The sequence below is a fragment of the Microplitis demolitor genome, chromosome 6 (genome assembly GCF_026212275.2).
Source record: "Microplitis demolitor isolate Queensland-Clemson2020A chromosome 6, iyMicDemo2.1a, whole genome shotgun sequence".
Classification (NCBI taxonomy): Eukaryota; Metazoa; Arthropoda; class Insecta; order Hymenoptera; family Braconidae; genus Microplitis; species Microplitis demolitor.
This window is the reverse complement of record NC_068550.1, coordinates 22,485,273-22,512,654: the sequence shown is the minus strand read 5'-3', so window position 1 is coordinate 22,512,654 and position 27,382 is coordinate 22,485,273. Positions and strand designations below refer to the sequence as shown.

Genomic DNA, 27,382 nt, shown 5'->3' with positions numbered 1-27,382 from the left:
GCACTAAAATGACAGAAATTTTATTATTTCATTGCATTTTGCATATTTCCATTTATCGAAATTTTCTTAATTTTCCACGCGAAATCCGGAAAAAAAATTTCATTTATTTTTGAGGATACTAACTTATAGGAAAAGCGAATTTTCTGCAGGAAAGTCCTTAATACTAAAGACGTAAATTTGAAATTTGAAAAGTTTCCCATCAGGTCTTTAAAGTCTAAAGTCAACGAAACAAATTAAATTTTAATTTTACTTACTATTCGGCCTTGACATGCCGTGGCTACATCGGCATAAAAGTCAATTATCACCAAAATTGTAAATAATAAAATAATTTTCGACATTTTTTATTTTATTTGACCCGCGAAATTTGAAAAAAATTTTCTTGGATTTAAAATTCCAGCTCAACTATAATGTTTACAGAAAAAATGATTCAAAGCTGTCGCTAATCTTCCTAATCGTTGACTAAAATGAATTGTGGTACAAAAATAAAAATTGTGCTTCAATATCGAAAAATAGTGTGATGACGTTAGTTCTTTTTGGCGATTAAAACAATTAAAATCAAATCAAATCAATTAAGTCTGAAATTTCACACACAGATGGCGTTACATGTCAGCGATACTGTGAAACCTCCCTGATTTTAAACTCCGCCCTCTCTATATTTTTTTATAAAAGAGTGGGAGTGGATGATCCAATGCCGTGTATTCTGTAACTAAGATTTCAACAATTCGCAGTTGAGCCCAGGGTTGCACATAGCGCATTAAATTTATAATTGCAAAAGTGCTTCAATTAAATTTTTTTTTATATTTCATAATCCAAAAACAACAAATTAAAAATAATTTTTTAATTTTTAATCCTACATTTTTTAACTAATAATTGAATTTCAAATTCTTAATTCGTAAAGTAGCGTTAAAATGTAATGGCTTAGTTTTTAAATCTACGTTTTATAATAAAACATTAAATAAACAATTTCAATTCGGAAAACTAGATTTGAAAATTTATTTCTAATCTCAAATTCCATATTTAATAATTGAAAAGTAAATAAAAAATTTTAATTAGCCATAGCTAAAAGGGATTCAAAAATTACATTCCGTTTTTTGATTTTCTATTTTCCTATCAAAAATTAAACAAAAAATTTTAAATTCCGAACATCGGATTAGTGTTATTTTAATTTTAAATTTTCTGTTTACACTGAAAATTGTTCAACAAATTTAATTCTCAAATGTCTCAACTATGAATGATCTTTTTATTTCAAACTCTATTATATCTGACGATCAAAACTAAGTTCAAAAATATTTAAACTTGAAGGTCAAGTAACACAGTATTCTTTCATGTTATAAGTGCCGTAAAATTTTTTGTCTTGATTATTTATTTGATTGCGTACTGTATCTAAATTAAAAAGTAATTTCCAATGTTTGATCCCACGTGTTTGAATTAACAAGTAATTTTTTAATTTTCAATCTCACGTTTCTGAATTAGAATTAATTTTTGAAATTTTAAACCCACGTGTCAATTTAAAATCTAATTTTTTAATTTTTAATTTGATTTGTCTGATTAAAAATGAGTTTTTCGATTTTTAATCCCACGTGTGTACATTTAAATTAATTTTTAAATTTTGAATCTTTCGTGCCGAATTAAATATCAATTTTTAAATTGTGAATCCCACGTCTCTGGATTAAAATTAATTTTTCAATTTTTCAATTCATGTTGTTGAATTAAAAATTAATTTCGTAATTCGCATCGTCATAATTTCAATTACGGATTAAAAATTTAATTTTTAATTGCAAATATTGTCATTGAAGAATTCTTAACCCTAGTTGAACCTTGTTTTTTTTTTACTCAAGTTTTTATATTTACAACAAAATAGCAATAACGATAAACATTTATAATGTTTTAAGCAAAATAACAATGATAAATTTTTTTTTTTTTGTTTAAATGTCTCATTTCTCCAGCAGGGCTTTGTCTCTGGACCCCATGTCACCTGATACTATCTTTTCAAGTCCTTTGCGTCAAAACACTAAAGTCTATATATTCTATAGTTTTCGAGTGTTAGTAAATTTATTAACATTAAAAATAAAATATCTCTCTTGAAAAAAAAAGAAAAAAAATATTAATAAAAATGAAAACTCGATGTATAGTTTTTTTTCTCAAAAATTATTTATTTTTAATTTATGTCTGCTCTTAAAAATTTATATATCTATACAATACATTGATTCATAAAATTAATTAAATTAAATAAAATTATAAAAATTTGATTTAAACATTTTAGTAAATCACATAAACGATTGATCTTCTGGACTGAGTGACCGCTCGGTACTTGTTTGCGTTATCAAAATATTTTGTGGTTTTGGATTAAGTGACGTCACTTGAGAAACAGTTGGAGTGTTCACTTGACTCGCATTAGCCATACATACAACAACTAATTTTGATGGATTAGGTTGTATTTGTGACTTTTGCTGAACATTTACATTGCCAGGCATGACTTTTATTTGCTGCGGTGACTGTTGTTGGGTTGGTTGTTGTTGTTGTTGTTGTTGTTGTTGTTGTTGTTGTTGTTGTTGCTGCTGCTGTTGTTGTTGTTGTTGCTGCTGCTGTTGCTGCTGCTGTTGGATTATTGTATTCGTTGGGGTTTGAGATCTTGATTGCAAAATAACAAACTTTTGTGCACCACCAGCTGAACTTACCGTTGGATTTCTACCAGAACCAACCACTATCGTACGTTGTTGATTTGGAGTTGGATTCGTCACTGGGATATGTTCTGTTCAGGAAATATATATTTTTATAAAAATACTTAAAACATTTAACTCTACACAAAGAAAATTTTTTTTTTAAAATTACTTTGTAATTTTGAGTAATCTTAGGTCATTTCTGGACCATATTTTCCCGCTTGAAAAAGCTTTATATGTGAAAACATATATGATAAAATATACATATATTATAATGTAATATATTGTGCAATATATAAAATATCATCAATATTTTTGCCGTATTAATATATGATAATATATTGAATAAAAATATATTGCTAGAATATACTATCAATATATTTATCAATATATGACTTTTTTCTGTATGTTTTACGTATATATTTTAATATATTTTTTTTTATATTGATATATTATATTGAAAGTAGTATATTAATTAATATATAGTATTTTTTGTATTTTTTATATATGTTTTTCAGATTATTGCAAAATATATGGTTTCCAGTATATTGTAAAATATATGGCACTTTTTTTTACTTTTCTTATTACATTAGTTATTCAGTAAATGCAAGATCATTGAAAAGAAAAAAAAAAAAAAGAAAAAACTTGACTTTTTTTTGTGGAATTGTGTAGAAATTGAAAAAGTATATTGAAAGAATAAAATTTTCAATATATTGCGAAAAATGTAAGTTTTAATATATTGGAAAAATAAAATTCCAATATACTGCGAACCACATATTTAAACATATAAATTCTTTCATATATAATCAATTATATAGAAATTATATACCACTAATTATATGGGTCAAAATATATGGAAGTATATATCAAGTTTATTATATTATACTTATAAATTATATATATACTATTCATATATGGCAAGAATATATTGAGCATTATATGAGATAAGAGATATATAGAAAAATATATAAAACATTATGTATGAGTAAATATATTATTATAAATATATAATCGGATATATGTAAAAAAGATATATTTTTCAGTATAGATATTTTTGCCGCTATATATTTATCACATATTCACCATATATTTTATTATATACTTTTAACAATATATAGCTTTTCCATGCGGGTTACTCTACTGGTGAGCAATTCTTTAACAGCAGATAAAGTGATATAATTATACGGTTATATACTGTGTTTGAGTCCCATATTTAATCGGTTATTGTGAGTATTTCATCTTAATCTGCCATTTTTTACTTTACAATATACCATTTTTTAAAACCTATTTTATGATGAAAAATTGCTTGTAAGGTAAGAGGCCCAGTTTCTGAACTTTTTAAAGTGCCGGTTGGGGTTATACTATAATAATTAATTTAAGATTAAATTTAATGAGACGAACAATTATTCTATCGACTAGTTTATGATTTGTCAAATAAAGTCATGCGCGTAAAATAATTATTTGAATTGAATTAATGATTTAAATTGACGTTTCAAAAATTGACATTCAGATACTCAGATATTGACCTTCAGAATTTTTCAGGTCGCAATCTGACCCTAACAGTGGCTTAGTTTCAGACTCTCAAATTACACAAACCATAATTAGTTTACGAAGTACTTACTAAGTTTCAATGAATTAAAATTATTATCTAGATAAATAAATTAAATATTTATTATAATAAAACATAGTTTTTCCATATTTAAAATATAAATAAATAAAGTTACTTTGACTAGCGCCTGTTCTCATTATTTTTCATCGTAGCTCGTTGTCTTTTTTTAAACTCTTGAATAAAAAAACAATAAAAAAAATAATTTTGTCATAATAAAGATATTACTCGACTAAAAGAGTCATAACAATTTAAATACTATCGATATTGACATTATTTTTATAATAATTTCATCACTCCAAGAATATGAACTTTCAAGATCTAATTATGATCTTTTATTTTTAAAAATTAATATTAAATGTTAATTTATCACTGTATGATGAATAATCGTAGAAAATAATTTTAAAAAACTATAAATATTGATATTTTTACATTTAATAGACATGTAATTGAACAGATAACCTCGTTCGCAGTAAGTTAGAATTTTAGAATCAGCAACTCCATCATACCTTTAAAATTGAGCCTAATTATTGACCCTCAAATTTCAACAACAGAACTCATTTTAATGTTTTATAAATGTATCAAAATAAATTTTAATGAAATATTGATCTACCCATCTATTTTTAGTTAAATTTTTTTTACTTATATGATAATTAGTGCATAGATTCAATCGTCGTACCTCCTAACATGAACTGTTTAGGCTCTACTCAAAAAATGTCTTCCTCAGCCACTTATGGCTAAAATATTTTTTTTTTTTTAGTTAATATTTTCTGTTTTTTAGATTTCCATTAATGAGGCTCAGAATAAATTATAATAAATTAAAAAAAAATGATTATCTTTTTAAAGTTTAAGTTTTTTAAGTAAGAAAAAAGTTGAAAAAATCAGAAACTGGACCAGGTCAATAACGGGGTCTTTTACCTTAGGTAAACTTTGTTTTTACTATCAAAATTAAAAAAGTTTCACTCAAGGTTCTAATCTGTCTCGAATTTAAAAGCTCCACATAATTGATCTTTACTCACTAAAAAAGTAAAATTTCGTAAGTCAAAAGTAAAAAGTCATAATGGCCCAAGATTACTTGATTTAGAGTAATATTTAAAATAAACAACACTAAAATTTTCTCCATGTAGGTAATAAAAAAAAATGTTACCATTTTGAACCAAGCTCTTGTTGCTTACAGTGGGATTTTGTTGTTGATTACCCGTTAATCCAACAGCCGTTGGAGTAACTGTTGTCGTAATCGGTTGAGTACGGGCTTTAGCTACCGCTGAACACAATGCTGGACCAATGTAACCATAATCGAGTTTATACTCTTCCACAAAGTCCGGGGGTGAACGAATTGTTTTCAAAATTGGAGCTACGGTTTTCTTTATTAAATTAATAAATATCATTAATTAAATTAAATTGAAAGTACGAATCGAAAATGACTGTCATTTAGCATCACTCATTTGTATAAATAATAATTAAAATAAAAAAATTATTTACCACTAGAACAGTTTTAATGTGTCCAGCTGCATTTTTATCAATATTTGATGTCAATCCTTCGCCAGAAGTTTCAATACGATCTGATATTGATTTTATTTTTGGTATCACCAAAGCTTTTATTACTTCCGGTCCCAATTCACATAGACCACTTATTGCACCGTAAAGTGAAGCCAAAGGTGTCTGAAAATTTTTAATTAGAAATTTTTTGTTTAGTAAGTTGACAAAAAAATACGACTATTAGGAAAAATAATAAAAAATGACTAATTACTTGACTATTTTTAGTTAAAGCGTGACTAAACATTCTCGTAACTCGAGTCTGAACATTATTAGTTGAAGTGTTAAAATTACGACAAATTTGACCCATTAATCGCGACGCAAAGTCACGCAGAGCCCAATGATTGTCCATTTCAGGTCTCATACACAATTGTTTCGAGACAATACACGTAGCGACGGATGGTATCAGCTCGTGAAGATATTTTTCCAAGTACAAACTCGGATTGTCAATCAATGCCTTGACCATTCTCATGAGATAAATCAATAATGCCAAATTATTTTGAACAACATTAACGCGAACACCTTCAGCTATAAATGTACACATCCGCGCTAGCATTTCATGTAACCCTGGGTCTGCTGAAAGCGACTGAAGTGCCTCAGCTCTACGTGCTTCGTCGGAACCCACGCAAGCCTCTGTGATTTCTTTGTAGTACAATTGTTGCTCGACACTCAACTCATGAGTCGCTAATTGTTTTACGTGGACGGTTTCGACGTTACGAAGTTTATGACCTTTGCCTCCACCACCGGGTTTTCCAACACCAACGTTTGTGGTTTTTGCCACTAGTTTTGCTGTTGGATCAACACTTTCAATCTTTTGAACGTCTGAAAATTAAAAAAAAGTTCATTAGACCTAAAAAACGTTTTATAGAATAGGGAAACATGGGGTCACCCCAGTTACCCAAATTTTTAAAAGTCTATCATATAATAGATTTTGAATTCTATTTTATTTTATACTCTCATTCAATTAGAAGTAATTAATGAGCCCTAATGTTAAAAATAAATTACTTATTAATAATAATTAATAAATTAGAAATTGATCGACATTTGACTTAAAAATCAAGAATATTCTCATAAAGTCTTTCATATATTTTACAGAAAAAAAGAGTTTATCATTGATATGGATATAATCACAAACATTTCGCGTGCTTAAAGGTAAAAGAGCTTATAACAATTTATGCGCCCTTTTACCTTTGCAAAGGTAAAAGGGCGCATTTTTTTTTATTGCCAATCGAGTAGTAGACACATTCTACGCTTAAAATTGAAATAAAAAAAAAAAAATTGAAAGGTACAAGGCATATGCATGTAAGCCTTTTTTATTCTAACTGCTTCATTTTTCTGCTATTGGAATCAATTCCTACTAATTTTTTTTTAGGCAATATTACAATTGCATTCGCGCCGCGCCAGTTTTTGAACATTTTTAACAGAAAAAAAAAATATATCTGATTTTTTCAGTCAAAAACAAAGAAAGTCAAAAATTTTCCAGCTTTGTGATGAAGTTCCCTGCAGTTTCCAGGTTTTCCAGAAATGTGGCCAACTGTATACGCAAGGAAAAGTATGAATGCAATTATTGAAATTAATACCTTTTGAAACAGGCGGTGGATTCTCTGGTATCGTTGGTTGGACTCCATCGATACAAAGCCAATGCGCTCGTAATGTCACATCCAATGGCAATTTCGGCCACGATGGACCCCCAGCTACAGATATCATGTCCTGTAAATCGAGTTCTTTATCTTCGACAAAATGCAGCTCACGACCGCCACCTGATGCAAACCGAAATGGAATATGATCTTTCGCAAAAAACCCATAAGTTGGTTCAATATTTTTTATTTTCAACGCATGATCTATGTCATGAGTCGTCAACTTTTGACGTTTTCCATGGCGCATAAATTTCGCTGCATCCTAAAACCAAATAATTTAAATTAATTATTTCTAAAAAAAATTAATTTTCTCTTAAAGTCTAGACCATGTGTTATTTAAATTTGAAAAATCGTTTTGCTTAACAAAAAAAATTTACAAATTTGGGAAAAATTTAAAAAATTCAATAGATAAATTAACAATGGACTCAACAATAAATAAAATATTAAAATAATACCTGAATTATTTCTTTGAGTCGATAACTAACATTCTCAGCAAGATCTTTGGCAGCTTCATCAGGTAGGTTCCCAACGCCAATACTCTCGGCGATGACTTTCATTGACTCCTGGGACAAAGTTGTGCCGTACACTGAATCATTTTCACTTGCCATTTTTATTATTTTATTTGAACTGTTATTTCACTTGTTTGTAAATAAACTTATTGAGTTATAAATTATTTGAGGTTTATTTTTATAACCTAGACTATCACTGCTTCAATCCGCTTGGATTCAAAACAGAAAACACATCGGGCTCAAGCAGTGCTGCCAGAACGTGCGATATTTTTTACCCCCTCCTGCCATTACACTCAATGCTATTTCACCTCAGGAGGGGGTAAAAATATCGCACGTTCTGGCAGCACTGGGCTCAAGGTAAATCTCCATGCTGAGAGAGGGGATAGGAGTCGCTGCCATGCTACATAGAAATAGAAATTACTCCAAGCTGGTATTTTTACGGTTAATTGTCACGTTTTCTCGCACATGGAAATGAAATCAGGTCATGAACTCTTGGAATGTTTTTATTTACAATTTAAAATAACCTTAATTGTTTGTTTATCTAAATTTTAAAAAAGGATATGAATTCTTCGTGAGGTTTTAGAATTTCAATGAAGAAAAATTTATAATTTATTTATTAAACAGGTAATATAAAAAAATATGAGGCCGGATGCAACTGACAAGTAGCCAGTTTTTAAATTGTGGAATAAATGAAATGTAAGTAGGATAATATTTTAAAAATTCATATTTAGATAAATGAAAAATTGACATGGGCATCAATTTGCAGTTCCATTATTTTAATTAATTTATTTAAAATTTATTAATTGTCATGTCTGTTAAGGTAAAAGACCGAGTTATTGAGCCTGGTCCAGTTTCTGACCTTTTCAACTTTTTTCTTACTTAAAAAACTTAAACTTTAAAAAGAAAATCAATTTTTTCTTAATGTATTGTAATTTATTCCGAGCCTAATTAATGTCAATTTAAAAAACAGAAAATATTAACTGAATAAAAAAAAATATTTTAGCCATAAGTGGCTGAGGAAGACATTTTTTGAGCAGAGCCTAAACAGTTTACGTTAGGAGGTACGACGATTGAATTTGTGTACTAATTATCATGTAAGTAAAAAAATTTAACTAAAAATAGATGGGTAGATCAATATTTCATTAAAATTTATTTTAATACATTTATAAAACATTAAAATGAGTTTTGTTGTTTAAATTTGAGGGTCAATAATTAGACTCAATTTTAAAGGTATGATGGAGTTGTTGATTCTAAAATTCTAACTTATTGCGCACGAGGTTATCTGTTCAATTACATGTCTATTAAATGTAAAAATATCAATATTTATAGTTTTTTAAAATTATTTTCTACTATTATTCATCATACAGTGATAAATTAACATTTAATATTCATTTTTAAAAATAAAAGATCATAATTAGATCTTGAAAGTACATATTCTTGGAGTGATGAAATTATTATAAAAATAATGTCAATATCGTTAGTATTTAAATTGTTATGACTCTTTTAGTTGAATAATATTTTTATTATGACGAAATTAATTTTTTTATTGTTTTTTCATTCAAGAGTTTACAAAAAAAGACAACGAGCTACGATGAAAAGTAATGAGAACAGGCGCTAGTCAAAGTAACTTTATTTATTTATATTTTAAATATGGAAAAACTATGTTTTATTATAATAAATATTTAATTTATTTATCTAGATAATAATTTTAGTTTATTAAAACTTAGTAAGTACTTTATAACCTAATCATGGTTTGTGTAATTTGAGGCCCAGAAACTAGGCCACTGTGACGGTCAGAAACTGAGTCTGTGAATGTCAATTTTTAAAACGTCAATTTAAATTATTAGTTCAATTCAAATAATTATTTTACGCGCATGACTTTATTTGACAAATCATAAACTAGTTGATAGAATTATTATTGTTCTCATTAAATTAAATCTCAATTTAATTATTATAGTATAACCCCAACCGGCACTTTAAAAAGTTCAGAAACTGGGCCTCTTACCTTACATTGACGCTCGTAAAAAAATAACATGATAGTAAAGTTAGCGGACATCTGACAATTTTTAAAACCTTTAAATTATAAATTGATATGTTTATAAACTAAAAATAAAAAAATGCATGTTTAGAAAACTTAAAATTCAGTACATGCATTTTTTTAAATTTTATTATTTTAATTATTTCATTTTATTGATGTAAAAAAAAATTGTCCTATGTCTGCTACATTTGCTCTCATAAAAATGACAATTTTGATAATTTTGTCTTATAATTACATTTGGTTATTCACATTTTAGATAATCGCACAGTATAAAAAATATTGTGTTAGAATCAACATAATCTGTGGGTTAGAAACGATCCGCAGAATATTTGCGTTGAATTTCAATGAGTGCCAATGTACCAGACATCAGAAAAATTTTAAATTATAAATAACTTGAGTATTTTTTAACCCAGGTTCTTTGTTGAATTTTAACACCACATGGAATAATTCCAAATTATGGACCATTATGATTTTTTTGTAGCTTGAGCAGTTATTAGTCTCTAATAAGTTAGCCTGATTAAGAAATCTAATTTGAAATGATTTGAAAAATCTAAATTATTTCATATTGTATTTCAGATCTTTACTGCTGGAACTAACGACAATACAAACTTTTAAAAAATTTAGGATTGCTTGTTTTGGTCATTTTTTTAATACTAATGATTAATTAATTAATCTTTTTGTTAAAAACTGTATATTTTATGACTATTTGCATTTTTTTATGGTCCGTAAAAGAAGCTACGGCTCTAGGATCAAACAAATATATTGATCTATCTTTCTATTGTATCATACAATAAAATTATAGTTTGAAATAATTCAAAAATTAATTAAAAATTCTAAACTTGGAATGATTTTAAATTATACCAGAAATTGCGATATTATTTTCTCTTTTAGTTCAATTCAAAATAATTCGACAAAATAAATATTTTTAAATAATTTCAAAAAAAAAAAAAAAAAAAAAAAATATTTCGTTACTTTTTAGTTCAATATGACTTAAGACGACTTGTTTCGAAATTTATGCTTGAAAGAAAAATAATTCCGACAATTTGGAATTATTCAAAATGATTAAGAGTTACGTTATCTCAAATTATTCCAAATTAGATCTCTCAATTAGGGTAATCAACAAATTCATTGTAAAATATTTTGTTTTCAGTTATATCCAAGAAGAAACAGTAAAACTATGAGTTACCATTACAATTTTCGATTAACGACAAAGCCATGGCGAAAAAATTTATATGAAAATCATGGATTACCAGATAATTATACAGACAGTTCATTTTTACATGATCTTCGGAAAAATATAAAACCAAACAATGTGACTATAAATGAAGCATTGACATTAGGGGCCAGTATATCGATACAATTGAGTATCGTTATTTTATTTGTAATGGTATTTATTTGGCTTAAAAGTGAATGGGCGACTCCAAATAATATATTTATTTATAGCACGTTATTAACATTAATTGGTTACTTAATTTATATTAAAAAATTTCCAAACAATATTGCAAGAGTATCAAAAGATTCACGTACAGCTTTGATATTTTTAGTATTCGGTTATATATTGTCGCCTGTATTAAAAACATTGACAGAAACAGTAAGCACTGATACCATTTATGCAATGACAATATTCATGTTTTTTATTCATTTGGTATTTAGCAAATACGGCTCGCCGCCGGTATCGTTATCAGACTCGTTATCAATTACGTCATCTATTTTTGGATCGTTGATGTTGGCATCGCGTTTGATATCGCCGTTACATGCATTTTCTCTACTTACTGTTGCTGTGCAATGTTTCGTTTTGTTACCATTCTTGTTATCTATTAAACAGAATAATAATATTATTATATCATTAGTGTTAACTTTAGTAGCATTGTATTATTTGATTACTGTATCAACGATATTATCTTTGGTATTTATTATCGCAACTATTTTTATTTCTGTCATTTGTCCATTGTGGTATGTAAGGTGGCAAAAATATAAAGAGAATATTTATGGACCGTGGGACGAAGCTGTTATTACTAAACAATAAACTGCTATTTTTAAAAAAATTATATGTTAATATATCCATGATTAAAAACTCCGATTGAATCAGATTGGGAAATTCTAATCGGAATATTCAGAATTAATCTGATTAAAATTTAAGTAGAAATCAGCAAGTTAATCGGGAAGAAATTACTATTTTCTGATAGAATCCGATTTAAATTTAATCGGATACATGGAACGCTCTCGAAAAATTCTGATTGAACGTTTGTTTTCGAATGAATCTGATAAAAATACGATTGAGTTTCAACCAGATTTAATCGGAGTTTTTAATGAGGGATTAGCCTTTTTCTTGACCGTTACGTCAACTTCTTGTTTATGCGACTTTTATTGTTACTACCAAAATATGTTTTTTATTATTGCATGCATGGTGCCGAGAAATCCTCATTTTCTGTGTTATTATTTTGAATTTAAAAAAAAAATTGCCCATCAATAATTATTTATAAAAAAGATTGAATTCATAGATAACTTATTGTTGACGCAGCAAAAGTTATTTATAATCATACAGATAATTCTAAAAAAAAATTAATAGCATTTTAGGTTTTTATTCACCGGAATAAAGTTATTAAAAAGAAAAAAAAACAGTTTTTAACATCGATACTTTTATAAGAACTATAAAAAGTATTCTAGACTATCATTGATGTTTTTGAGTATATCGATACAGTCACACGGATAATATTGTTTATCATTTTCTTCGTGTCTTTTTTAATACCAGTTAACTATTCAATATGATTCTCAAGTGGTTATTTAATTTTTTAATATTATTTTATCTGATAGTATCTAATAATATGGTGAAAATGTGTCCCCGTAAGCCCTATTGCAAAAAATTTATATACAAACCGTATTTAGAACGTATTAAATATTTGGTGAGATTACCGAATCACAAGAAAATAAATGAGCTTGCACTTATTGGCACTCATTCGTCATTCTCGTACGATGTTAATGACGAAAAATCAAAAACTCAAGATATGAATATCCAGCAGCAATTGAAGTATGGAGTTCGTGTTTTTGACATCGGCATACGCTCAAAATCTAATTCATTCGAAATCTATTCAAACGATGTTGCTACAAATATTAATTTTGAGGATGCACTGCTTTATATTGATAATTTTCTCGACAATAATCCTGGTGAATTTATAATTTTGTTTATACGCCAAGTTTATCTCTTAAGGTATGAAATTACCCAACAGAATTGTCACATTCTTAATTTTTACAAAAGGAATTTTGTGAGTGGACGGCGTTTAGTAAAAAATTGGCAGCTAACTGATACTATTGGACAGCATCGTGGGAAAATTCTATTAGCTAGTTTGGATTACTCATTTTACGATTGTACTTTAATCCTTCGCCGTAAGTGTCTTCTTCAAAATGATGATGTCATTTACGAAAATAAAAAACTGCTTCACAATTTAACAGCTAAATGGATCTCCGTATACAAAACAATACAAGCTAGTTATAGTGAGAACTATGAATGTTATATTAATGACATAAGTTTTTGGGACGGCATCAATAGTCCTCGTATTATTGCGAGAGACGGCGATTATAAAGAAGATAAAAATCGATGTCCAATACCACTCAATTACATGATGGCTCAATTTTTTGAAAATCCACATTTCAAATTAACTATCGTTATGGCCGACTTTCCTCCTCAAGAACTAATTGATAAAGTAAACGACGGCAATTTTCCAAATTCATCTTGGCGATCTGGGTGGGAATAATATGACTGTGAATTTTTATATTACACAGAAAAATATTTTTTGTTCTATGCATTATAAAAATTTGTTTTTTTGTAATTCAGTATAAATAAATAAAATAAATGAAGTGAAAATTTTACGTTAATTACATTTTTATACTTCAACATTCCGATTTGGTTCCAAAACTTACTCAACCTTTTATTTAAATAACTTTTTTTCTCAACCAGTACCCCGTTCGCCGCTCCTCCCCATATGTATATGTATATATATCACAATCTAATCAACGGATTTTTATGCACAATGAATGTATTTGTAGGAAATCGAACTCTACTTAAGTCTCATCATTTTTTGATAAATCCTATTGTTCGAAAGTTATTTAAGCTTCAAGTCTTTTCCGGCGAAACTATCAGTCTTATGGAAAAATGTGATAGGAACTTTTTGTAGATAATTCGATTCCTTACAAATCATTATGAACAAAGTTTTTCAAAATTCCGCATTGTTCACAAGTTATGTGCATTTCAATGTCAAGCTCTAAAAATCAATCAGAAATCTAATTTTTTAAGAGCTTGACATTGAAATGAAAATAACTTGTGAACATTGCGAAATTTCGAAAAACTTTGTTCATAATAATTTGTAAGGAATCGAATTATCTACAAAAAGTTCTAATCACATTTTTTGATAAGACTGATAGTTTCGCCGGAAAAGTAAAAAAATCTTAAAATTTAATATAAACTTGACTTGAAGCTTAAATAACTTTTGAACGATGGGATTTATCAAAAAATAATGAGACTTTTTTTGTAGAGCGTTCATTTTTCTAAAAAAAAATTTATTGTGCATAAAAATCCGTTGATTAGTCTGTGAGCCAGAAAATTCTAAAAAAAAAAAAAAAAATTTTTTTTTTCCGGTGTTATTTAAATGGAAAGTAGAAAAATAGTTTGAGGCAAACCTTAATATCATTTTTTTCTATAATTTATTAGTTTTTCAGGTAGGACATAAAAAAATAAAATATCGCCTAAATATGAAACACCCTAATATGTATAAACATATATTTAAAGCTTTTTTCATTGAATTCTATTTCTGTCACTTAACTTGCCATTTAGACAATTTTTTTTATATATTTTGATGGCATTAAAATTCACAAAATATGATGAAAAAATTTTGTTTTTTAATTAACTCTTATGGAAATGCTCAAAAATTACCCGTGTCAAAAAATTAGATCTGATTTAAAATAAATGATAAATTAAAAGATTTTTTCTTTAATTCAAATTTATAAATCGTATTCATTTTATATAGGAATTCAATCTGTTTTTGTCCGTACTATCCCTTATCCAGGCCAAAATCAGACTTCTTTTCGTACGATATTTAGTCTGTTTTTAATCGCTTTTAGATAAAAAACGGGACTTTTTATAAATATAAATAATGTTAATAAAAATCTAGATTTATAAATTTATTTTAATTTTTTGGTATTTGAAACATGCTAATGCGCTTCCGTAATAAGATGTCACAAGAATTTTGATGTTTTCTAATGTCAAAATATTTTAAATTTCATCCAGTAAATAACAAAAATTTCTTGACATTTTAAGAGTTATTTTATCACTTTTATTAAATGCTATAAATATGCAGTCAAGACAACTAAAAATTAAGCTGTCAAACTTTCATTAACTGCCGGCATTTTTAAACATAAGATACTGAGTAAATAGTAAACAAAACATAATCAATTTTGTAGCTTAATATTTTTTTTATAAATATTGCCCATAAATAAAAATCTTTCAAGTCCATGATTCAATCCAGTTTCGTCTTTGCAAATTTTCAGAACTAAAATTTCTAAAGTTCAAGAATTGATCTAGTTTTGTCTGCCTGTAACGCAATTGTTTTTTAAAACAACAGATCAAAAACAGCTTAAAATTTTTGTAAAAGATAAAAAACAGATCAAATAGTCCAATTAGACTAAATTAGATCAAATTTTTCGACCCGGGTAATAAATAAATGATGAGGAATCTACTTCCATTTCGGTTGCCGGATGACTTTATTATTATAATTATTTATTTAATTTTTTTTTTTGAAATAACTGTAAATTCATTTACTTTTAAAAATTAACAGTTTATTTGATTAATGAAATAAAGAATACAAATTGGCAGTACTTAAAAAATAATATCATTTCAAAATAATAAATTGTAATAAACGTTTTATCCTTCTAATTAATGCTTCAACGAACGTCTGTTCCACCATTGAATATTCATGCTGTGACAAGTCGACAATCTGCGTAACAAAGCTATCATTGAGTACACTGACAATGCCCTGCTTCAAATCAGACAATATATCTCCAGAAATAACAAAACTGCTATCATCTATCCCAACGAATTGACTCTTATTATATTTAGATGTTGAACTAGTTGTGTAAAAATCTAAGTGACTCCAAAGAATGTACAGACAATGCTCGACGATAATCGAGCAATACTTAATATTTTTACGTTTTTCATTAGCAGCTTTTTCCAAACGTTTGCCAACGACTATTTTCTGCTTCGTCATATCCAATTCCATTTCCTCTGGTATCAAATATTTTTTCAAGTCCGTCGAACTCATATTTTTTACGACATCTATGGTCATCAATAAACTACGCAAGTGAGGTAATTCCGAGTGTAATAACGTCGTTGCAGACACAAGCTGATCAACAATTGAACCCAATCCTACACCACAGCCGTCGCCACCGCGTTTGCTGTCTTTACTTGTTTTAGTCAAGTAGGGTTCAAATAATAAGTTGCGTATTTTCTGATCCATGTGCGTGTGCTGCATTTGATTGCGCGCATAAAGTAACACATTAGCGACTATTTTAACTGAGGAGTATTGTTGCTGGACAATCACTTCATGGTCATTTGAATAGTCCGATGATTGATTATTGAACTTAGGTAACAATGACACCATTAATTTTTGTAGTCTAAACAAATGCGCGCGCAATTCTCTCATGCCATTGTTGCTTTCAATGTTATTACGATCTACGTCTGCATTGTCAATGCTAATGAGTTCTCTCTCTACCAATTGATACATGTCGATATTTGCCGAACGTGCAATAACACCGGTTAGACAGGCGACTTGATTCAAAAATGAATTGTTTGAATTTGGCGCCGCTGCACGCAAAATCATCTCGACGGTATCGCGATGGCTTTGGATAAAACCGCAGACTTGGATTGCACATGACTGATTTTCTGTACCTAGGGTTGTCAGAAGTGCGTCGCATAAGTAAAGGGCCGGTAGTAAAATTTGTTGGTAACGTTGTCCAATAGATGGTAAAAATGAATCACTTGTTTCAAAACTTATTTGAATGTCTGGATGTTGATCAAAGACACTGATGCTGGATAGGCATGACAGTATTTTATTTTCTAATAAACTTTCAGCGCCGAGTCTTGAGGATGCCATGCGACAGAATGTCGCCATTTTGGCTTCGTAAAGATACAATGGACGTAACGTCACTGGGTCCGGTTGCAGCATACTCCGTAATAGATTATCTGATTCTAGAAGACTGTCTATCATGTGCTTCATGTATCCGCGACTTGCTAAATAAACGATCCAGGAATTGTCGCAATCTAATTCGAGAATTTTATCGAGGCAAGAAAGCGCCAGCATTTTGCAAACGTCATGGCCACCGGAACAATTATGGCAGACAATATCCATAAGTTTGTCGCCGAATCCGTTTATCACTTGGATTGTAGCGTAGCGATGGGAACGTTCGTTGATCGTCAGCGAGCGGTAAAGTGAATTGTCAAGTTGACTGACGTAAGTCGTGCCCGAAGTGAGGTTAGAAAATTCCGATTTTTCAAGACCGACAACGCAGAGGAAGTTCAGCAACGCGCCGTACAAATGAGTGCGGACTTTTTGTGACGATGCACCGGAATTTAGTATCCATTGGAGAATATGGCTGAGGATTATTTTCATTGTCGTGGCGTAAGATGGCGAAGATGACAGCAATATTTCGGAGTTTTCTTCATTGTCGACTGCGAATGTGTTTTTTAAATTAACTAGAAGCATCAATACTGTGCCAGATACTAGAGTTTTTATTTCATTCAATGCCTCGCATGATGTCATTTTCTGTAACAAATCGTGGGTTAAATTAAGCAGCATATTTTGTCTTTGACTTGTTGGCAATTGTTGGGATGTAGCGATCGAGAATAATATTTCTGTGGCTTGGCACCAGCCTTCAACGAATTTAACAGTCGCGTAAGACAACGTCTTTGTTTGATTGCGTTTCAATGCGTACGCTAAAATCGATTGTAATTCTTGTTGCATTAACTTGCGTTGAGTTGCAGTTGCGCTGTTCTGGGTCACAGAAAGTTCTTCTTTTATTAATAAATGCAGGCGTCTTATGTCTATCAACTGCGGACCGATATTTTGTGTAAGAGGGACACAGCATTTACCCAAGACCATTTCGACTTGTGACGGATCGAAAAACTCCCAGGATTTAGTCGGCTCGAGTTGTAATTCAAAGTCTATGTAGTGAAGTAAATCCATCAGTAATTTTTGTGACGGCGGCAAAACTTGGTCGCGGTCTTGCGTTGGATTACCGACTAGTCTTTGAACGAGACTATTTTGTAAGCTGCCTCCAGTGACGTGCAATTCGATGGCTGCTAATTTTAACAGCCATGACATACAAGTCAATTCAGTGGCGCGATTTTTGCCTTGAAACGGTAACTTAGACAAATGCCGCTGGACAAAATCTTGGTTGGTTGATGTCCGTAAAAATCTCAATACTGGAACAGAAGTTTTGTTGTTGGATGCTAGGATATGAAGGAACCAGTAACAGGCTTCAGTTATTTTGTCTCTTCCTCGTTCCAAAGACTGCTCAAGTATTCCAAGAATGGAATGCAGACATGTCCGTGGGAATCCCAAGATCCCGGGCTGCTGGATTACAGTTTTTTTTATATCTTTTGTGGTATCGAATCCCAGTAAGTAGTGAGCCAGATTTGGCGCAGGTCTTCCGATGCTCTGCATCAGCAGCAGTAAAATTCTGTCCTTACAATTGCCCACTGGTGATGGGTTATCTTTATTTTCTTCTTCCTGCTCGTTCTGAGCACTGGCGTCAGCTGGATCCATGTCCAGACACTCGACAAACCCGTGTCTGATAATTAACGTCAGGTGAGACGTTGATGTGAATGTTGAGAGTAATTCAGTATCAGCTCCTGGTTCATTGGCAACACCTTGGATTATTCCAATAGCAACGTAAGCGTGGTTTTGTAACCAGGAGTTAAAAGTCACGTAGATCGCAATATTAGTCATGTGATCCGGTTTGCCAGTTCGTGGATTGACGCCCAATAGGAGCTTCGATAGTCCAGTCAGGATTTTATCAGACGTCGCAACGGCCAATTGTGTCATGTATTGATGCTGGATTCGCAGACCGCGTTCGATGATTCGTAAACAATTCAATGTACTGTTTTCCAGGCTTTCTTTGCCAGGAAAATAGTCGTAGGTTTCTAAATTATGACGACCTTCATCAAGAATGTAAAGGATTACATGCAAGAATTCAGAATTCGAGTGCAATTGAGTCATGATATGATAACCTGGTTCTGGATTAACTAGAGTAGTTTCTCCGCCTTGCAATTCAACACGGCATCCAACAAAGTCATCAACATTGGGCTCGTACTGCGCTATTAGTTTGTTAAAGATTTTCAAACAGACGTCAGCAACCTGCCATTTTTCTTTTGGATTTTTATACGACCGTGTGTTGAATCTCAGAAAAACTGTGTTGATAATAAAATACAAATAGGGATCGAACCCTGGGTTTCTTTGACCGACACCAAGCAAGCGAGGAATTGGATAATCTAGCAGAGCATCCAATAATTCGAGCATCGCTCGGGTTAGCGGATATTCTTCGTTGCGCGATTCGATTTCTTCTAGCTCTGTCTGCACACCACGTGGCTGATAGCTGCTGGTCGTTGGGATGGTACACAAAATTTGCGCGACTTCTAGACTTTGCCAGATGGTACTTGAGCTTTCTGGTGACTTGGCTAGAGCAGCTAATGTGCGAACTAAAACACCTTTGAGGGGAATAGGCATTGCGCATCCTACGAGACCTATCAGCGCTGGTATGACTTTCCAGCCTGGGTGATCACAAATCGCAATGCGTGACATCTCATCATATTTAGCGACGATTTGCACGACTGTCAGTACGGCTTCGAGACCTTTTACTTCGTGCGGAGTTATTCCTTTAGGATGACAGCGTTGACGATAAATCGTGTCCTGACTTGGTGGTAACTCTTGACGTAAATTGTAGTAATATCTATTGAGTGAATTGAAAAAATGATCCCATGAGATCGGCGATCCACTAGAGCCGTTGGGTTTTAAAAAATTGAAAGCGTGTCTGGCAGCTTGGGGTGATGATGCCAATGACGCGATCATTTTCAAGTATGGGACAAATAGACCAGCTGGCAATATTTCACCGGCTAGGCGCACAAATTTGAACAACGCGACCTGACGGGCTGGCAATCTCGTAACGTGGACGTTTGACGATCCATGACTGACGTTGTCATTCTGACACCAATATTCAAGAACAAGATTTAATTTAAGCGGGTCCTTTTTATACAATTCTGATACCGTTAGCATTAAATATTCAAAGTGATCATCAGGATTGACTGGCGGTTCAACTCCTTCTTGCTGATAGGCTGTGATAAATCTCATGAATTCATCAGCTTTGCTACGCAATTCTTTGACTTTCATTGGCATTAATGTTATAAAGTCTGATATCAATGTATGAAAGTAACGTAAATAAAATTCTTCATGATAAATATCATCGTTTTTAAATATAACATTCGTTATAAAATGGAACGCTTTGTTTGACAACGCAGCTTCGACAAGAATTTCATCTTCTTGATTTATATTCTGGCCAATGGATAGATTTGACGCTGACTTAATTGTCGTGACAGCAACAGCGAACGCTAATTGAACTAAACCACATAGTCCTGAATTTTCCCATGACACATTTGGGTTCATTAGCTCTTGGAATAATTCCTCTAGCACACCGCGTTCAGCTACCAAAGGCACTGATTTAACGATAACTTCACCGTCTTCACGATTATTGAGCGAGCTCAAATTAATGGCATTTAGTAAGGCCATAATTAAAGCGAGCGTTACTTTGTCTGGTCCGCCATTTCTGACATCAGTTTCTGGTTGACGTCTTCTTAAAAACGACAGCAATTTGAAAGTTATTTGAGTCGGCAATGAAGACTGAGCTGACCAGAGATAAAGAATGTCTGCTAAGTCCTGTCGCGTGTCGTTGTACAGCCGCATGACCATCTGATGATGCTTGGGGCCACCGAGTGCGCGATTCTGCTGCAAGAGATCTTGCTCCTTTATGGGGTCCATTTGTTCTAGCAGCGACAGTACGCGATCCAATAGCCCGTCTTCCTTCATTTTATTCGTGTACTCGGTTATTTTTTTTGTTAATGCCACGGGCGTGTCTAGAACCCAACTGTGGCCAATGCGCGCCTGTACTAGAGTTCTCAGAGCTGACGTTAGTGCTTTTCTACCGTCGTAATACAGTAAAATTGCGGTCAGGCCACGAGTCAAACCTGGATGATGTGACATTTGTAGTTGGGCTGTACACAAAAGATCCAGGGCTACGAATTCGTTCAAATCGTACATGTCTGATATTATTAGCGTTTCGTCGACTAATTCTTTTGATAAGACATGATTTCCTAAGCCAGGCAGTGTCACACTTTCAGTTATTCCTCTTTGAATTTCTTCACGACTTTTTGCATCTTTTGGCTGGAAAAAGAAAAAATTATTATTGGACGTAGATAAGCAATGGCGTGTTAATTAACATACACCATTGGGAATTTTGTGTTAAATTTGCTAATTCTTTAATGAAAATATTTGCGATTGAAAATTAAATTTTTAATCCGTAATTGAAATTATATCGAATAAAATTACGAAATTAATTTTTAATTCAATAACTTGAATTGAAAAATTAATTTTAATTCAGAAACGTCAGATTAAATATTAAAAAATTAATTTTAATCCAGAGACGTGGGATTCAAAATTTAAAAATTGATATTTAATTCGGCACGAAAGATTCAAAATTTAAAAATTAATTTAAATGTACACACGTGGGATTAAAAATCGAAAAACTCATTTTAAATCAGATAAGTCAAATTAAAAATAAGAAAATTAGTTTTTAAATTGACACATGGGTTTAAAATTTCAAAAATTAATTCTAATTCAGAAACGTGGGAATGGAAATTAAAAAATTACTTGTTAATTCAAACACGTGGGATCAAAAATTGGAAATTACTTTTTAATTTAGATACGGTACATAATCAAATAAATAATCAAGACAAAAGTTTTACGGCACTTGTAACAGGAAAGAATACTGTTTTACTTGACCTTCAAGTTTAAATATTTTTAAACTTGGTCTTGATCGTCAGATATAATAGAATTTGAAATAAAAAGATCATTGATAGTTGAGACATTTAACAATTAAATTTGTTGAACAATTTTCAGTGTAAACAGAGAATTTAAAATTAAAACAACACTAATCCGATGTTCGGAATTTAAAATTTTTTGTTTAATTTTTGATACGAAAATAGAAAATCAAAAAACGGAATGTAATTTTTGAATCCCTTTTAGCTATGGCTAATTAAAATTTTTTATTTACTTTTCAATTATTAAATATGGAATTTGAGATTAGAAATAAATTTTCAAATCTAGTTTTCCGAATTGAAATTGTTTATTTAATGTTTTATTATAAAACGTTGATTTAAAAACTAAGCCATTACATTTTAACGCTACTTTACGAATTAAGAATTTGAAATTTAATTTTTAATTAAAAAATGTAGGATTAAAAATTTAAAAATAATTTTTAATTTTTTGTTTTTGGATTATGAAATATAAAAAAAAAATTTAATTGAAGCACTTATGCAATTATAAATTTAATGCGCTATATGCAACCTTGTTACTTAAGATTGTAATAATTGAAATGAAAAGCTAATTTTCTACTAGTCATCGTAATTTTTTTTAATGGATTGTGATTTTTCATTTAAGATAGCAAATTTTTAATTATGGTTGTAATAACTATTTAATTTTGAGCGGCATTTTTCTCCGTGTGTAGAAAATTTAAAAAACTATAAATTCAATTTTTCTATATATTTTGTTTTTTATAATTTATTGTTTTGAAAGAAATCCCAATAATTATTAGACGTCGGCTAACTCCAGTATCATAAGTTAGCAATCAATTAACAATTTTTAGATTTTTTGGTAAATAATTAAATTTAAAAAAAAAAAAAATATGGACATTAGAGTGGCCCAAAAAAAAATCTACTTTTTTTTCCGAGTCTTATGAAAATTTTTTGGTTTACGATGTTTTAAGAAGCCTCTCCAAAAATCAGCTCAATAAAAAATTTTCAAGAAATCGTTCACGAATTTTGAAAATATCAAAAATGTATTCTAATATCATAAATTTTTTCTTTCTCGTGGCAGCAATAGTTTATATTTGTAAAATCACGTCTATGCTGAAAATTTCAGCCCAAAATTTAAATATTTAAACGGCACTCAAGAATTTTGAATATTAACTGATAATATGTGACTAATACTTTGAATTAGTTTTTGTATTTTTTTATAATTCAATTATTGTCAATTCACTAAAATATAACTTTTGCATAACCAAAAATATACAGGACAGTCTTAAACAATAAAATTTGCTAAAGTTTGAATAAACGAAAAAACCGAAAAATTGAATTAAAAAATAAAAAAGTATGTAAATAACTTATTATTTATATTTCTCGGGTTATATTTTCATCGATTGTGATGCAAATTGATGGCGAAAAAATCGAGAAGCTTTATTATTAATATTCAAGGGTCGCTCGAAAACGTCCAAAAGACAGCACTCGAAACATTCAAAATTCTTGAGCGAGGTTCAAATATTTAAATTTCGGGCTTAAATTTTCAGCGTGGTCATGATTTCACAAATACAAACTATTACTGCCACAAGAAAAAAATTTGAAATAAAAATTTAAATCTCGATAATTTTTGATATTTTCAAAATTCGTGACCTCTTGAAAATTTTCCATCGTCGATTTTTGGAGAGGCTTCTTAAAACATCGTAAACCAAAAAATTTTCATAAGAAAATCGGAAAAAAAAGTAGTCAGTTTTTTTGGGCCACTCTAATGCACATATAGAAAATAAAAAAAAAACTAAAAGTGTAATTAAAAAAAATTTTTTTCAATAATTTGTTTAAAAAAAAAGCCAAAAATTACAAGACGTCAGATAATTTCACTATCAAAATATCAAAATAGAAAACGTTATCGATCAGAATAATAAAAAATTATTAATAATTTCAAAAATGTTGATATAAATTTTATCAATAATATCACTTTACATCCAAAACTAAATTTTCCCGCTTTTTTCTCCATCTTTCAACTAAATAAATTAATTGAATTTTTTTTGTTAAAAAAATTTTGCTGGGTTCAAATTTAACAAAAAAATATAAACAATAACCAAGGTAAGAAATAAAAATAAAATTTACCTGATTTTTCAACAGGGACAGAAAATTCTGTCGATGATTTCGCAATGTCTCCATAAATTCATGATACTGGGGATCATGTGTAGTCGATGCAGATACAACATAACGTTCAATAAAATTTTGAAGTTCTTTAAAAGGTGTCCAGGCATCATCAATTCCAGTTTTTTCTATCGCAAACAAAATAAAAAAATTTTAATTAAAATTATAGTAATTTAACCTATTTGACAAAAAGTTTTCCGTTTGATAAAATTTACTCAGAGAAAGTTTAAAATCATCGCTTATAAATATTGACAAGAATTTGCAAAGTGTTAATAATTTACCTTCCATTGTTTTTTATATTTACGAACAATAAAAATAATTAAACAATCACCGGCTTTGCTATCGAACGCTTACATGTGGCTTTTTATTTTACTGTACATACTATACCTATTTGTTGTATATTGATATATATAAATTTATGTCATGTGGATTGCTCTTTAATAATGGCGGGATAGCTGAATTTTTTGCGCATGCGCTTTAGGTTGGCAGTTTGAGTGCTACAAAAATACGTTACAGTGAAAATTGACGGAAGCTTGACCGTAAATTCTTTTTTTTTTTTTTTTAATTTAATAGAATTTACCGCGAAATAGCAGGGGAGAGTCTCTGATTTCAGGAAAAGTGAATTTTCAAGTTGACGTTAACTTGAAGACAAAGTTTCTATTGCTCTTAATCCTGATAGTAAAGTGATGGTAATTTGACGTCAATCTGCGGGTGCCAGAGACGGCTTTAAGGGAAAAGACCGAGTTATTGACCCTGGCCCAGTTTCTGACCTTTTCAACTTTTTTCTTACTTACTTAAAAAACAATAACTTTAAAAAGAAAATCAATTTTTTCTTAATGTATTGTAATTTATTCCGAGCCTAATTAATGTCAATTTAAAAAACAGAAAATATTAACTGAATAAAAAAAAATATTTTAGCCATAAGTGGCTGAGGAAGACATTTTTTGAGCAGAGCCTAAACAGTTTACGTTAGGAGGTACGACGATTTAATCTGTGCACTAATTATCATGTAAGTAAAAAAATTTAACTAAAAATAGATGGGTAGATCAATATTTCATTAAAATTTATTTTAATACATTTATAAAACATTAAAATGAGTTTTTGTTGTTTAAATTTGAGGGTCAATAATTAGACTCAATTTTAAAGGTATGATGGAGTTGTTGATTCTAAAATTCTAACTTATTGCGCACGAGGTTATCTGTTCAATTACATGTCTATTAAATGTAAAAATATCAATATTTATAGTTTTTTAAAATTATTTTCTACGATTATTCATCATACAATGATAAATTAACATTTAATATTAATTTTTAAAAATAAAAGATCATAATTAGATCTTGAAAGTACATATTCTTGGAGTGATGAAATTATTATAAAAATAATGTCAATATCGATAGTATTTAAATTGTTATGACTCTTTTAGTTGAATAATATTTTTATTATGACGAAATTAATTTTTTTATTATTTTTTTATTCAAGAGTTTTAAAAAAAAGACAACGATCTACGATGAAAAATAATGAGAACAGGCGCTAGTCAAAGTAACTTTATTTATTTATATTTTAAATATAAAAAACTATGTTTTTGTTATAATAAATATTTAATTTAAATATCTAGATAATAATTTTAATTTATTGAAACTTAGTAAGTACTTCATAACCTAATCATGGTGTGTGTAATTTGGGGCCCAAAAACTAGGCCACTGTGAGGGTTAGAAACTGCGACCTGAAGAATTTGAGGGTCAGAATCTGAGTCTCTGAATGTCAATTTTTGAAACGTCAATTTAAATCATTAATTCAATTCAAATAATTATTTTCGCGCATGACTTTATTTGACAAATCATAAACTAGTCGATAGAATAATTATTTGTCTCATTAAATTGAATCTTAAATTAATTATTATAGTATAACCCCAACCGGCACTCCAAAAAAGTCAGAAACTGGGCCCCTTATCTTATAAATTGCAAGAGAATTTGTATGAAATGAAAGTAGCAGACGTGTACAGTAATCGTAAATTAATTATTCAAAAAATTTTAATATAAATTAAATTGAGTAAAAACTGTTTATTATAAAAGATGTGATTAGTTTAAAAAAATCGCAACGATGGAAAATTCATTTGAAGGAAAATTTTTCGAAAAAATATTTAATAGAAAAATATATTTTCAACTGGGAACATCTGATGAACTCTAATACTGACTCTAGTCGACAAGATAAATTGCAGATTAAAATGAATCCCTTTGTGATCAGAACGGTGATGTTAATTAGCTGCGATCGAGTTCATGATAATTTGTCGAGAACTTTCAGCTTCTGTAACTGTTGACTGCAAGTTGTTACTAACTCTCTCAGAAGCTTGGCGACAATATTCTACCGCAACTTGTCACCAAGTTTCTGAAAAAATTGAAGACAACTTTCCGTCAATTAATATAATGCCAACTTTTGCCACCAACTTTCTCAGAAAGTTGCCATCAACTTGTGAAAATGACAATTGTGGCCAACTTAGCGACAAACTATTGCAGAGAGTTATTATCATCAGCCTGCTGGCAACTTGGCTATCTAGGAAGCTGATAGTAAGTTAGCGGCAATATATTGCAGTAACTTGTGACTAAGTTGGCAACAAAAATTGGTGCCTACATAAATTGACGGCAACTGGCTCCCCTGTTGATCCTCACGAATCCTTATGTAAATCCATATACTTTCCTGTATGGATTTCTATGGATTCCTATATAGAATCATGTGGAGCAAGTGTGCGCAGTGGGTAAGTATGCGCAAACCCATACATTTCAGTCCGAAATTGGATAATCCTATACATGGATTTTTTTGATAGGGTAAGTATTTTTTAAGCCAACCGATCTTCAAAGACTTCGTTTATTCAAACACTGATAGAAAAACTATCTTGATTCAAGAAAAATTTTTTCTTTAAAATGTGTTTCTTGTTTCAAAATTTTTAATTGTTTTAATTCAAGAAATAAGTCTTTGAACCAAAAAATTGAAATTTTCGGATAAAGAAAAAAAAATCTTCATTTGAGAATTTTATTCTTCGATTAAGCCTTTTTTGTTATGAAACAAAATTCTGACATATTTCGCTTAAGAATTTCTTGCTCTTGGATTAAGATAGTCAAAATATAGG

The 27,382-nt window shown here is 29.9% G+C and overlaps 4 protein-coding genes across 13 annotated transcripts; 2 read left to right on the top strand and 2 right to left on the bottom strand.

The window, feature by feature from the left end:
• Positions 1-2,129: 2,129 nt before the first annotated feature.
• On the bottom strand, positions 2,130-8,224 carry LOC103568656 (transcription initiation factor TFIID subunit 6). 2 transcript variants are annotated; one of them, XM_053739875.1, is made up of 7 exons: positions 7,895-8,224; positions 7,383-7,701; positions 6,017-6,624; positions 5,749-5,928; positions 5,414-5,630; positions 2,679-2,752; positions 2,130-2,597 (listed from the first exon to the last, which is right to left on the bottom strand). In XM_053739875.1, exons 1-7 carry the CDS (start codon positions 8,045-8,047, stop codon positions 2,268-2,270), a joined length of 1,881 nt encoding a protein of 626 aa, XP_053595850.1. In that variant the 5' UTR covers positions 8,048-8,224; the 3' UTR covers positions 2,130-2,267. The 2 variants fall into 2 exon arrangements, with proteins under 2 accessions (XP_053595850.1, XP_014299335.2); XM_014443849.2 differs by having other exon boundaries at positions 2,130-2,752.
• A 183-nt stretch (positions 8,225-8,407) lies between these two features.
• On the top strand, positions 8,408-12,034 carry LOC103568653 (phosphatidylinositol N-acetylglucosaminyltransferase subunit C). 9 transcript variants are annotated; one of them, XM_014443851.2, is made up of 7 exons: positions 8,408-8,644; positions 8,952-9,042; positions 9,179-9,424; positions 9,512-9,571; positions 9,648-9,674; positions 10,243-10,463; positions 11,137-12,034. In XM_014443851.2, the coding sequence occupies exons 6-7, from the start codon at positions 10,443-10,445 to the stop codon at positions 12,010-12,012; spliced, it is 897 nt and encodes a 298-aa protein (XP_014299337.1). In that variant the 5' UTR covers positions 8,408-8,644; positions 8,952-9,042; positions 9,179-9,424; positions 9,512-9,571; positions 9,648-9,674; positions 10,243-10,442; the 3' UTR covers positions 12,013-12,034. The 9 variants fall into 9 exon arrangements, with proteins under 9 accessions (XP_014299337.1, XP_014299336.1, XP_053595852.1 ...); XM_014443850.1 differs by lacking the exon at positions 9,179-9,424; XM_053739877.1 differs by having other exon boundaries at positions 9,512-9,674.
• A 786-nt stretch (positions 12,035-12,820) lies between these two features.
• Positions 12,821-13,738, top strand: LOC103568655 (Phosphatidylinositol-specific phospholipase C, X domain-containing protein-1). Its single transcript, XM_008545601.1, has one exon. The coding sequence runs from the start codon at positions 12,821-12,823 to the stop codon at positions 13,736-13,738; it is 918 nt and encodes a 305-aa protein (XP_008543823.1).
• A 2,055-nt stretch (positions 13,739-15,793) lies between these two features.
• Positions 15,794-24,648, bottom strand: LOC103568649 (nuclear pore complex protein Nup205). Its single transcript, XM_008545590.2, has 3 exons — positions 24,540-24,648; positions 24,223-24,386; positions 15,794-21,466 (listed from the first exon to the last, which is right to left on the bottom strand). Exons 1-3 carry the CDS (start codon positions 24,544-24,546, stop codon positions 15,869-15,871), a joined length of 5,769 nt encoding a protein of 1,922 aa, XP_008543812.1. The 5' UTR covers positions 24,547-24,648; the 3' UTR covers positions 15,794-15,868.
• Positions 24,649-27,382: the final 2,734 nt, after the last annotated feature.

What these genes read in the sequence shown, in the direction of transcription:
- LOC103568656 (XM_014443849.2), bottom strand. Translation starts at nt 8,047, where the DNA reads ATGGCAAGTGAAAATGATTCAGTGTACGGCACAACTTTGTCCCAGGAG. An exon ending in CTTTAACTAAAAATAGTCAA is followed by an intron (nt 5,929 to 6,016) that starts GTAATTAGTCAT and finishes AAAAATTTTCAG; the next exon opens with ACACCTTTGGCTTCACTTTA. An exon ending in ACATTAAAACTGTTCTAGTG is followed by an intron (nt 5,631 to 5,748) that starts GTAAATAATTTT and finishes AATTTAATAAAG; the next exon opens with AAAACCGTAGCTCCAATTTT.
- LOC103568655 (XM_008545601.1), top strand. Translation starts at nt 12,821, where the DNA reads ATGTGTCCCCGTAAGCCCTATTGCAAAAAATTTATATACAAACCGTAT.
- LOC103568649 (XM_008545590.2), bottom strand. An exon ending in TGTCCCTGTTGAAAAATCAG is followed by an intron (nt 21,467 to 24,222) that starts GTAAATTTTATT and finishes TTCTTTTTCCAG; the next exon opens with CCAAAAGATGCAAAAAGTCG.
- LOC103568653 (XM_008545595.1), top strand. Translation starts at nt 10,443, where the DNA reads ATGGACCATTATGATTTTTTT. An exon ending in TGGACCATTATGATTTTTTT is followed by an intron (nt 10,464 to 11,136) that starts GTAGCTTGAGCA and finishes TTTTGTTTTCAG; the next exon opens with TTATATCCAAGAAGAAACAG.